A 13,342-nucleotide genomic window follows, 5' to 3' on the forward strand; every position below is an offset into this window, starting at 1 on the left:
GTCAAACCACATGCAAACTATGATGAATGCTAAGCTCTCTGTAACTGTTCTTTTTGTTTTTTTGTTAGTAATTTTTTTGGGGCGTGGGGGGAGAGGACAACAAGCTCTATGTATATATTCTATGGCTGTCTGGAATTGGCTATACTTGACTGCTTGATCTTCCTGCCTTGGCTTCCTGAGTGCTGGGATCACACAAGTGATTACAGGCATATACTGTCGTGCTCTGCTCAGCTGTTCTTTCCCTGGATGTTTTTATTATTAACAGCTGTACAGTACTAAGTTACTGTTACTTTTTTTTGCTAAAGACAGAACTAGCTCCAATGACTATTTATTACTTAAAACAATTTGCTATCTGCTATCACAATTGTCTTTGCTGATTGTATATTTGTATTTAGTAGAAATTTTATGATTATTGACCCACTCTGTCAGGATTAGAGAAAGGAAGAAGAAAAACGTTTCTTATATGCTTCTAATTAACTCATACCTTTCCTCTGAAGTGTTCCTTATAAGTTGCTATATCTTTAATCCCTTTTTATATCTCCTTTCTAGAATATTCAGTGCTGTTCTCTGTACCCATTTCTTTTTTTTTTCTTTTTTCTTTTTTTTAAAAGATTTTATTTATTTATTATGTATGCAGTGCCTGCGTGCATGTCTACACACCAGAAGAGGGCACCAAATCTTTTAGATGGTTCTGAGCCACCATGTGGTTGCTGGGAATTGAACTTAGGACATCTGGAAGAGCAGTCCGAGCTCTTAACCTCTGAGCCATCTCTCCAGCCCCTCTGTACCCATTTCTAAATGCTCAGTATATTTTAGTTTTCTCACACCTCAGATTTTTTTGCAGCCTTTCTTATGGGTTATATTCTAGGGGTCTTCTCAAATTTTAAATGACATCCTTTACGATGCATTCATTGTGTAGGCTCCCATGCGTCAGTAGATTGCTATGGATGGCATAGGATCTCATTCTGAGTGTTACTGAATGCTGTTGGACATGATCTGTGGCAAAGGCCTTCGGGTTTCCCAAACTGGTGGCAGTTCTGTTTTGTTTTGTTGTTTTTCTTCTCCTGTGTAGCATTGTGTTTATTAAAATATAATAGTTTTTGCTGGTAGCATAGGAGTCAAGACAATAGACCCAGAATTCTGACTTTCTTCAAGAAGAAATTTTAAGTGGCCCTGTTATTTGGAAGCCGAATTTAACTTTCCTAGCATTTTAACCTGTATTTGTTTTCATTTGTGTGCTTTGTGTGCTTGTGTGTGTGCATTCACAAGTGTATGTGTGTGGAGGCCAGAGGTCAACACCAGGTGTTTTCTGGAATCACTTTCCATCTTATATATTGAGGTAGGTCTCTCCGTTGAACTCAGAGGTCACCAGTTCCTCCACAGATGCACTTACTCTACCACTGATGGATTACACATGGACCATCGTACCTGCCAGGCAGTGTTAACAGATGCTGGGAATTAGAACTCTGGTCCTCACACTGTGGGGACAACTTAATTATATCCTGAACCATCTCTCAAGCCCCAGCTTTAGTTTTTAAATTAAATTTACCTTTAGTGGAAATCTTGCACTATTTAAAAACCTACAAAAATTATAGAGATATAATAAATTTTCTTTTCCTTGATGATTGATGGTTCTAATTATTCACAATTACTAAGATAAGAAGAAAAGATGTACATTATTGACATTGCTGTAAAATTTGCTAATAGCAACTCCCACTGTCAAATATCTTTTTGGCTCTACCAGCTTTCCTTTTCTTCCATATAAACATCATTCAAGGGCTTCAGATTTTAAGCTTAGAAGGAGTCCTTGGTCATTATACAGCCCCTTGTTTCCTCCAATGGTGTCAAGTGGGAATGTTGCTGAAGCAGCCAGCTATGAGTGTCTCCCCTGCACTTTGAGACTAATGTTTTCATCCAAAGGTGGTTATAAAAACACAGCTTAGTTTTTAGTGTGTTGCAAAAGGGCTGCTTGTTGGTTCCCAGCCACCCAGCTAGCTTAGATCTGAAATAATCACACAGAAACTGTATTAATTAAATCACGCTTGGCCCATTAGTTTTAGTTTATTATTGGCTAACTCTTATATTAATTTAACCCATTTTTATTCATCTGTATATTGCCACGTGGCTGTGGCTTATCAGGTAAAGTTCCCAGTGTCTGTCTCTGGTGGCTTTATGGCTTCTCTGACTCCGCTCTCTTTCTCCCAGCATTCAGTTTAGTTTTCCTCACCTACCTAAGTTCTGCCCTGTTATAGGTCCAAAGCAGTTTCTTTATTCATTAATGGTAATCACAGCATACAGAGGGAAATCCCACATCACCAGTGGTCACTTTTTCATGACTTGAAGGTATATTTGTTTGTTTTCTGATTATTTTGAGTCCAGAGCTTTTTGAGAATTCAAAGTGAGTCTCAGTCATCCTGATTTGAAAGTTTATCTTTCCTGGTGCTTCTTCAGTAACTGCAGTTTCTTTCACAGATGACAGTGGCATGGAGGTCAAGGGATTAAATCTATCTGAAGTAACATTTGGTGTGACTTCTGGGTTTTCCTCCATTCTCCAGTGAAGCCCTCCAGTCGTACTCTGTCTCAGCATGGGACTGTGCTTTTGTTTTGATTTGGGAAAGTAAACCTGTTGGTTTACTATTGGTTCCTATCGATTACCTTATTCTTAGACGAGCAGTGCAGACTTTAGTCCAGGTGAAGAGAGGAACACCAGTCTAGAGCTCATTTACTTTAGCCGGCACAGTTTATAGATGAGAAGTTGAAATCTGTGACTACTAGGGTCATCATTCTGCCTGCCCCTATCTGCCTGGCTTTCAGGCTTTGGTCTGCATCTTCTCTCTTCGGCTTTCACAGCCCAAGAAGAACCAGCTTCAGGGCTGTAGGCAGAGCTCAAAGGAAAAGTTCACAGTGTCATGAAGCTAAGACTTTTTTCTATCTGAGGGGTTTTTAGGAAAATGATATACTTACACCTATTCTGATAGAGTCCTTCTTTATTCTCTCATATTGCATTCTTCAAGGTGTTCCTCTGGTACATTCTCTGCTTTCTCTATTCTGTGTCTCATTGTAGCTCTGTCTTTACTCTTGATGTTTCCCTTCTAGGTCTCTCATACATGATGTTTTCCTTCTAACCCATTCTAACTTCTCATGATGTTTTCTCGTTATGTTCCAAACTTTCTCTGTTCTTCACAGCTTTAATATCCACACAATCTTTCAAGCACTATAGGAGATACATTTGGAGATCACATTCCATATCCAAGCAGATGATAAAAAACAGAGTCATCCCGACAGACTCACATGCAATGAATCAAGACTCAACTTCCTAATTGGTGAGCAGCTGCAAAAAGAGAAGTCTTTTTGCTATCTTATCTATGGAGGTGGCCTTATAAAACTAAACTATTAAGGAGTCTAAGAGAAATAAGGAAATAGTGTACTATATCATATACTTCTAATTGTATAAACATTTCAAACTAACATTTTGTGACTAACAATTGTAGAAATGTCGGGGAGAGAGATGTGTCAGGGAGAGTGCAATGATGAGCATGGGCCCCTAGCAGCAGGAGCTGCAGGGCAGAGGGCAGGGCTGAGAGCAGAGAAGCTCACTTGGCACTCTCTAAGGCACAGTGACATTAAAGCGTTTTAAATCATAAAATATATTTTCCTGTCCTGCATGTAACCCTCGACCATAAAAAGGGAAACTTGTAACTCTTTCTCGGGGCTATGAAGGCAGTTTATTTTTTTTGTTGCCCTGGCCAGTTAGAGAATCTTTCCTCGAGGTATATCTGAACAAAAACCACAAAACTGAGGTTAGGAATTTGTGCAGAGTTAACCATTGTCCTAGGTCGTCAGTCAAACCTCGCTAGCAAGGAGACTGGCACAACAGTTTGCTTCACACTTTTTACCTTGGCTCAACAAACCAGACAGCTGGCTCTATGTCCTTGTAAATAAGATTGTATTTTTCTGTGGATAGTTTATCTTAAAACCCATTAGCAAGGTCTAATCTGAAGCTATTTTGAAGTTTTATATCAGCTTTCTTGGCAGCTGGGGACATATAGCTGTTTCCTTAATGTCAGGCTAAACTGTAATCCAAGACAGCTCTTAGGGGGAGCTTATAACACCTGACTTGAGTAGCATTTCTTTGTATACATTTTTATTCATCAAAATTCTGTATAAACTAACATTATTAATATCAATTAGACAATACAACAAGGAGGAGTTCTTGACAATCTACAGATGGAAATGCCCAGTGGATCGGGATGTATTCACAAGATACACACATACTAGATAAAGACAGTAGGGATTCCCCAGAGCTGCTAGGGAAGGAATGCAATAGCACACGTGAAGTTACAGTGAGAAGCAAAAGCTATTCCTAAGTCTGTAGTCGTGTAGCCTTGCTTAAGAGAGATTCCTCTATCAGATAGTTTGTTTCTGGTAGGTTGACACCTTGAATATTAATTGTCATCTGCTGTATTAAATGATAATGGTCTCTGGCACTCAACCTTGCTCCAGCCATCTCTCATATTAGGTGCACTATATGGGACCTTCACCTGATGGTGTAATATGCTTTCCCTCCTGTTTTCTTTTCCTTCCTGTCTGCTTTTCTTTTCCCATAGTGTAGTCTTCATTGACCTATATGCATAGCATGCTTTGGATATTGCAGAAAGCAGGTGAAGGTTACATATGTGTTGCTCTGCTACTCAGAGATGGTCTGTGATTGGAAGAAGCTAGATTGATCTGAACCTCCCTATGAAGAGGTAAAATAGGAGCTGTAGATAGATGTCTTTATCATAAATCCACATTTCAGATAAATAACCCAGGCTTGTGAGACCAAGAATTTAGTCAAATCCATGAGAATTGACATTAACCTAATTAACTAAAGAGCTGTGTTAATCATTCAGATACCTTCCTCCTCCAAGCACCACCATGGCAACAGTCAGCCAAGGAAGCAGTCAGATTTCAGCATGCATTTTCCAGAGCTTCCGGGGTACAAACCAAATCAAGCCATAGCATCAGGAAGACAGGCAGTAGGATTCTCTTGAAGCCATGCTTTCATAACACACATTTACATAATTTGTTTTTTAAAGGTCACTTATTTACACTTTACATAAGTTGTAAAACTCATTTTTCCATGTGTAAGAATGCTTTAGAAGTAGCTTCAAGGGAGTCTCTTTAGAGGGCTTTCAGGCTGATGGCCTTCCAGGAAGCACCATAGAAGGGTAAATTCAAGTAGAGTATATATTACATGACTCATCTCAGCCTCTAGTGTTGTTATGTTATTCTCTTTTCTCCCCACCCTTGTCACATATTCCCAAATGAAGTAACAAAAGTGAATGTGAGAATGGGAGTCCCAAACTTACGTTTTCCTTCACACACATTTGGGGACATGCCTTCAAGTGGATGGCATACCCAGAATGGTTCCGTTTTGGCAACTTCATAGGTATTTGTTCTTGACCTATTAAAGTCTGCTCCAAATGCTTGTATGTAGTCTATATTTGCTCATGACCATGTGTTTCATCTTGCACGTGTGAATTCAGATATGACACCAGTGTGGCAGTTTTGGTCTACTCTCGTGATTCTTTCTGCAGAGTCTGAGGAACTTGCGTACTAGAAAACCCTACTCAGAATAGCTTAAAGGATAAGGAAAGTGTTTACTCTCTTACATAACGCTGAGTTCAGAGAGGCCTTTGAGGTTGAATAATGCAACACTTGGCTGTTGAGGCCTACATTCTTCATCCCTTTCTCTTCTGTCATTGTGAACAGTTAACCCTGGGCCTCTCCATCCAGATGGTCTTAAGGGTCTTAAGGGTGAGTACTGTCCAGCAGCAATGAGCTTAGATGGTTTTTGATGTTAGGAATGAAACAGCCTGTTGTTGATTTTTAAAAATCTTTGTGTGTATGATGGGTATGCATGTATGTGCCCATGTTAATGTGGGTGGGTACAGGCACATGTGTGCCATAAGACACGTGTGGAGGTCAGTGATAACCTTGGGTGTTGGTCTCTTTGTTTTTTGCACTACATATGTCAGGGTATATGGCTTGTGAACTTCTGGAGGTTCTTCTCTCTGCCTCCCATCTCAGCATTGGAACCCTGATACATTTGAACTCAGGTTCTCACATGTGCCTAACAAATGGTTACCTACTGAGCCACATCCTTAGCCTCCTGCTTTTGATTTTTGACACATAGTCTAGTTATGTAGCCCAGGTTGGCCTAATTCTCTTGCCTCAGCTTCCTGTGCTTTTAGACTGTAGACTTGTGGTATGACACTGAACTAGAAAAAATGTTTCCTGGAAGTTCTTTTTTTTTTCTTCTGGAAGCTCTTTAATATGCTTAAGTTCTTAAGTCTTTTAGGCTCGAATTGGGGCATGTACTTCTTCTCCTGCCCAGTCCTGAGGTCAGGGATTTATAATACCCAGAGTCCAGTGTGTATATAGATGCCCAATAGGTGTATACTGACTGAAAAGTTTCAGGGGACTAGATTACCTCTGGGGATTTAGAGTATACCCAAGTTAAACAGGAGAGGGGTGGACCTCACCATAATCCCTTTGACTGTCAGTGGGTTGGTGTTGCAGGATTCTGTTCCTAGGCTTCTTCCTAGTCCTGTAGGGGGAGGCATTGTTCTATAAAGAGGTGTAGAGTATAAGAGCCCTTGGGAGACCAGGGAAGGAGAGGATATGATGTCCATTTCAAATTCCTTGCCTTCTCCTCCTTTACTGTTCATTCTTCTGTTTCCTTTAACAAACAAACAACAACAAAATCTTGAAGCTTTTAAATTCTACCTCTATTCCAACATAGCTAATGATCGTCAAGTAAGTTTAATTTTAATCCATCACTGGGGTGAGATGGAGTCCATTTGAATCTGCAGTTAGTTATGAGGCTTCTCAGAAGAGGACCTTCCAAGGGCTCTTCTAGCTTTTGTTAGCCCTGGGTATATTCTATAATAAAGACTTTCCTTGACCTCCCATGACTGTGTGTAAACAGGAGTTTCTCTGCCCCACCCCATCCCTCGGCCACTTCCAAATAATCACTTAGAGACTTAATATTAATAGTAATTATTAATGCTCTACCAATAGCTCAGTGTAGCACAAATTCTAATTGTTCTTAATATTAAAAACCCAGAGCCAGATATTGGGGTAAAATCAGAGAAACAAAGGATCAGGTCACTAGAAAGTTCTTACCTTTACCTAATCCTCATACTGAAGGGGCTGAGCTCCTGTCTTCTCCAGCCTTATATTCCTGTCTCTACCTCCTTAGTGCTGGGATTAAAGGTGTGTGACTCCCAAATCCTGGGACCAAAGGCATGAGATCCCAAGTGCTGGGATCAAAGGTATGTTCTGCCACTGCCTGGCCTCTAGGGTTAACTAGTGGCTAACTCCACCCTCTCATCTTCAGGTAAGCTTTATTTGTTAGAGCACAAACCCCTCAGCTCAGGCTTATTACTAGCTAACTCTTACATTTTATATTAATCCATTTCTATTTGTCTATATTTTACTATGAGGCTCATGGCTTGTTACCTCATTTTCTACATGTTCTGTTTGTTCTGCAGCAGACTGGCATCTCTTTCAACTCTGCCCCTTCTCATCTGAGTTCTCAGTTTGATTGTTCACCTAACCTTATCCTGCCTGACTACTGGTCAAACAGTTTTTATTATTAACCAACAAGAGAAATACATATTCACAGCATACAGAAAAATTGTGCATCTCAGTGACTCTAGGCATGGCTGAGAAGCTTCAGAGTCTAAGTATACTATTGGCAGACTATGGATGGAGGCAGATTACTTCACCATTCTAAGCCAGTTTTCTCATCTTGTTCCCCAAACGTGCTCACAAAACCTACTTGACATGATTGCCTTGAGCACTGTATATTAACAAACAAACAAAACCAGCTTGTGCTCTGATATTTTTCCATTGAATCCTACTGGAACCATCATTGCCATGACCCTCAGGTCCCAGATGATGGTGCCAGTGACCACTACTGCCTTTGCTGACTGGAGTTGTAGAAATATGGAAGATAGCTGTCATCCTTTCTTGTCTTGTCACCAGCTCCTGAGGTCAATTACGGCACAGGGCTACTGAAGACCAAGCCTATGCTGTAACAGGCTGCCTGACATCTCCCTCTTGGCATTTGGGAGTTCTGCAGGTTTCCAAGGTTAAGAAGGCTGTTTCAAAAGGTGTGGGAAAAGAAAAAAAAAAAGAGGAAATAAAATTTAGCAGTAGAGATAGCTGTATGTAGATCAACAGAGCTTTCTTTTCTGGCTCAATCCAGTTTATTCTAACTTCATGTCCTCTCTTTGCAGGCCCATTTACTCGACCTCATCCAGCCTTATGGAGAATGGTTTTTGGTGAGTCCTATTAGTAGATGACAAAATTCTTTCTACTTAAAAAAAAAATCTTGCTTGGCAGTGGTGGCATATGCCTTTAGTTCCAGCACTCAGTGGATCTCTGAGTTCAAGGCCAGCTTGGTCTATAGGGCAAGTTCCAGAACAGCCAAGGCTACACAGAAAAACTCTGTCTCAAAAATCAAAAATAAAACAAAAATCTTTTTTCTTTGTATCATGATAGTGGTTTTATATCATAGCTTAAAAACAAATAAATAAAAAACCAACTTTTTAGTCTACCTAATACAAAAATGTTACTAAGATTCTTTGATCAAAAAAATAAATGGCTAGTCATAGCATAAATTCTCATATATAGGTGCCCTTTCCATATGCCTGCTTCTAGTGATTTTGTTTCTTAGTGGCTTCAGCAAATGCCCCTATTTTCTGACTTGTTTTCCTTTCCTACTAGTACAAGCTCAAGTTCATGCTAAGGTCACATTTGTCTTGTTAATGTCTGTGGAAGCCCAGCAGTTCTAGGAATTTGGAAAAGAGAAACCTCTTCTGGCAGACATAGCCCTCACTTGGTTGAAGTTTATTATTAAGCATATAAATAATGAGTCTTACTTTTACTTGATTCTGTCATCCAGAAAGTCAAATGGTCTGAATGAGTGTAAAATAAATTTTTAATTCTTAGAATGCTTGTCCTCATCATGCCTAAGTAAGACACACAATAAATTATTGTAGGCAATGTAACCATGCTTGGAAATGTAAGGGGATATTTTACTAAAGTTGCCCTTCTTGTTATATCCTTCAGCAATAAAGGTAACTGTTTGTTTGTTTTGTTGTTTTGAAGCAGATATGTGTAGTTGTGGGTGTTCTGGACCTTATTTTGGTTGGCCTTGAACGTGTAGAGAGTCCTCTGAGTGGTGGGATTAAAGGTGTGTACCAACACACCCAGGAACTCTTCATTTTTTTTTAAGTTTGCGTGTGAAGTTTTTGTTTTTGTTTTTTGGTTTTTTCCCAAGACGGTTTCTCTGTGTAACAGCCTTGGCTGTCGAAACTCATTCTGTAGACCAGGCTGTCCTCAAACTCACAGAGATCTGCCCAAGTCTGCCTCCTGAGACTGATATGATAAAGGTATACTCCCCACCCCATTACACACACTGAGGAAGTTTTCCTAGCTCTATTCACTGAGTATTTGACAGGTTTGAAGACCTGAGGCTATCCTGGAAGATAAGACAAATATGTCCTTGTTCTTGGGAACCCCTCCTCCAGCCAAGGACAAGAGAACAGGGAGTTATTAAAGTAGTCAGTAGTCAAAAATTATGAGCCCTTACTAAGCATTAGGTAGCTAAAACTGGTGGTAGTGACTAAGTGGCTGCTTCCACTGGGGTAGTGAGGAAAAGCTGAGGCAGTGACTCAGTCTAAAATTTGTATGCAACTAAGGGACTGTGCATGTAGCACAGTTGGGGAGTAGGACCTTAGCTGAAGAGGCTGCTGAGGTGGCCTCATGGCTGGAAAATACTGGCATTTTACAGGCCCAGGTGGGCAGGGAAGAACTTTCAGCAAAAGAGCAGACAGCCAGCATAGAGAGAAACATTCAGGCTTGTGGGCAGGCGAATGAGTGTGGTACAAAGGATGTAGGGAGCATTTTCCCAGAAGGATGATATGATTTTATTTACTATTTGAAAAAGATAGTCCTGGGGCTACAGAGGTAGCTCAGTTGATAAAGTGCTTGCTTCCCAAGCTTATAGACCTGTGTGCATTCCTAAGCCTTCTCCAGCATGTGTGCTTACCACACACCCCCCACAAACAGAGAGAGAGAGAGAGAGAGAGAGAGAGAGAGAGAGAGAGAGAGAGAGAGACATACACAGAGAGACAGACAGCCACACACATGCAGACACACATACACACACACACACACATACCCCACACAAACCAAAACAAAAATCACGATTTTTGCTGATAGTAGCTAGGGTTTTGTAGTCCTCAAACCGCAGCTCAAAACCATAATCTAAACATTTCTGTGTCATAGGTCATTTCTTTCTGTCTCAAAATAATTGTTTCACAAAGACTGTAATTTTAAAAGGTTATAGTAAGGTGGTCATTAAAGATGAAAATTTATAAGACTGCTACATAAATGCAAACCCAAGGTAGTTCTCATATATCAGAAAATTTATATTCCTTGTCCAGGGATGTGTGGCTGTGGTAGCCCTGCTCTACAAGGGACCTCAGTGCAAGCAGTGTTCCTCTTGGTGAATGGAGAGTAGCTGAGCTAGAAGGCCTGGAACTGTAGCCTTCATTATGTATTCATTCCAGTTACTCACATCCTCTTCTCTGTATAGCTATTTGGAGATCAGAGCTAAGCCAAGTTTGTGATTCAAGGCGATAATTATGACAGTGCCTGGATGCCCTACATCACTGATCTCATTCCAGCAGGCTCACCAGAAAAAAATGACAGCTGCTTCTGGTGGTAGAGATGCAGGGGGGCCTTCCAAGGTATTAGTGGTTTTTCTTTTTTGTTTATTTGCTTTGTTTTTGTTGTTTGGTTGATTTTTTTTTCAAAGCAGGGTTTCTCTTTGTAGCCCTGGCTGTCCTGGAACTCTGTAGACCAGGCTGGCCTTGAACTCACAGAGATCCGTCTGCCTCTGCCTCCCAAGAGCTGGGATTAAAGGCATTCACCACCATCGCCCAGCTGGCTTCACTTATTTAAATGACATGAGGTTTGGTTATTTAGAATAGCGATTATGATAGGTGTGACAAGAAAATAATACTTGTCAGGGCTAATTTGAAGACGTCTCAGATGAATAGGAAAGTGTGACCCACTTATAGTTTGCTCATTCACCATCATAAAACACTTTTTGTTCAGCCGGGCGGTGGTGGCACACGCTTTTAATCCCAGCACTTGGGAGGCAGAGGCAGACGGATCTCTGTGAGTTTGAGGCCAGCCTGGTCTACATGAGCTAGTTCCAGGACAGGCTCCAAAGCCACAGAGAAACTCTGTCTCGAAAAACCAAAAAAAAAAAAAAAAAAAAAACCCACTGTTTTGTTCATCTTTTTTCCCCATTGACCTTGGGAGAAAATCAGAAAGCCTTGCCTCGTCCCCTAATCTTGTCCCTTCAGCACGCGTTAGTCCATCCTCATCTCCACCATCACTCCAGCCTCACCGTGAGATCTCTCTCTTCAGGAACATATTTTCCTGGTATTTCTCTACTTCATGCTCCCCTAAGCCCACCATACACATCATCTGACTGCTGGTCCTTCAAGGCTTAACTTAAGTAGCATTTCCTCAGAGGGAGGAATCCCTCTCAGCATGAATTAGGACTGTGTGTCAGATCCTCTCACCAAAGAAAAATACCTGGGTATGATAGATTCTCAAAAGGCTACTTTTGTGATACTTTTGTGATGTTCATGTAACTCTAAGCCCCTGGGTCTAATGTGTCACTCCTAAACTTGACCTTGTTTTGCTTCCATCAGGCCTCAGTGTGCTGTACTTCCTCTTCTTGGTATTTCTCCTTTTCCTGAACTTCGAGCAGGTTAAATCCCTAATGTATTGGCTAGATCCCAATCTTCGATATGCCACAAGAGAAGCGGACATCATGGTATGTACTTGTTAGTGGCCCTGTTGTGTTTTGAATGCTTCGCAGGTTGAAGAAAAGGCTGGTGGTGTTCTGGAGAAAGAACAGACATTTGCTCTGGCAATTGAGAAATAATAAATGGATTAAAAGATCGGCAAGTAATCACCATCACAGAATGACTAGATCCTTCTTGGGATGAAAACTTCTAAATGTTTATCTTAACTTTCCTTGGGTACACAATGAAAGAAAAACAGGAGCAAAAATTATTTAGAAGCCTAGTTAGAATCTCTCACTCTCAAGAATGATAAAGGATAATAACTTAGTTGTTTGTATTGATGATGATGGTTACCACTTTCCATTGTGGTAACAAAACATCTGGGACAGCTGGGTGTAGTGACTCAAACCTTTAATCCCAGCATTTAGGAGGCAAAGACAGACAGATCTCTGAGTTAAAGACCAGCCTGATCTTAGGACAGTCGGGGCTATGTGGTAAGACCTTGTCTTGAAAAAAATCCAAAACATCTGGAATAATTGCTATAAAAGAAGAAATTATTTATTTTGCTCTTTCGGAGGTTTCAGTCTGGTTGGATGGCCCTGCTGCTTTGGGTCTGTAAAAAGGCAGAACACCATGGCTTAGCTCACGGTAACCAGAAAACAATGAGGGACTGTCTTTCCATAATCCTCTTTGAGTACATGTCCCCAGTGGTCTAAAGCCTCTTACTAGGTTGCTCCTCTTAGAGTTTCTACCACCTTCCAGTAGCATAAGTTGGGAACCAAGCCTTTAATATAAGAACCTTTAGGGAATATTCTAGACCCTACTATTAGCAATAATGCAGATGATAATTGTAGTTTATTCTGTCAGACACTATGCTGGACATTATCTATATTCAGTATAATCCTCACACACAGCTATTCATACCAGTTTATAGTAGAGGAAAGAAACACTTTAATGTTATCTGTCTTGCTCAAAACACAAAGTTCTTTCTGCTTCAAAACCTATACTTTTCTTCAGGTATAGCATGATCATAGTAAAGATGGTCATGCGCACAGCAGTCTTAGAAATGGGATAAAGGTATTGTAGGCAAAATATTTTCTAAAGCAGCTTTTTTTAGACTTGAGCAAAAGAAAGCTGACTCGAAGTTGTGCTGATGTTTCTGTCACAGGTCTCATGGTTTTTGGGAGCAAATTGAATCCAATAATGTTTGTGACCCTTAACTTCTTTAGAAACCTGACATCACAATAGCTGCAACTAGCTTTTACAGTCTTATTTCTAGTACTAATAATTATTGCTAAACCAGACAAGGTATGCAGCTGTTTGCAGATTCCAGAGGTCTAGGTGATGTGGAAGTGGCTTCCTCTTTTACATCCCTCATCATGTTTACTTTCTTCAGTCAGCCTTTCATGATACTGAGGGTATCATGATGGGTATAAAGAAACACCTTCCTCTTTTGTAAG

The 13,342-nt window shown here is 40.5% G+C and overlaps 1 protein-coding gene across 3 annotated transcripts in view; it reads left to right on the forward strand.

Annotated features, from left to right (window-relative positions):
• Ptdss1 (phosphatidylserine synthase 1) overlaps positions 1–13,342 on the forward strand; it is a 55,600-nt gene that overhangs the window by 7,627 nt on the left and 34,631 nt on the right. For all 3 annotated transcript variants that reach the window (XM_038342873.2, XM_038342874.2, XM_038342875.2), the window contains exons 3-4: positions 8,289–8,333; positions 11,787–11,911. In XM_038342873.2, the coding sequence (XP_038198801.1) occupies positions 8,289–8,333; positions 11,787–11,911 (170 nt within the window). The remainder of the gene's footprint in view (positions 1–8,288; positions 8,334–11,786; positions 11,912–13,342) is intronic.

The sequence above is a fragment of the Arvicola amphibius genome, chromosome 9 (assembly GCF_903992535.2).
Source record: "Arvicola amphibius chromosome 9, mArvAmp1.2, whole genome shotgun sequence".
NCBI classification, from domain to species: Eukaryota; Metazoa; Chordata; class Mammalia; order Rodentia; family Cricetidae; genus Arvicola; species Arvicola amphibius.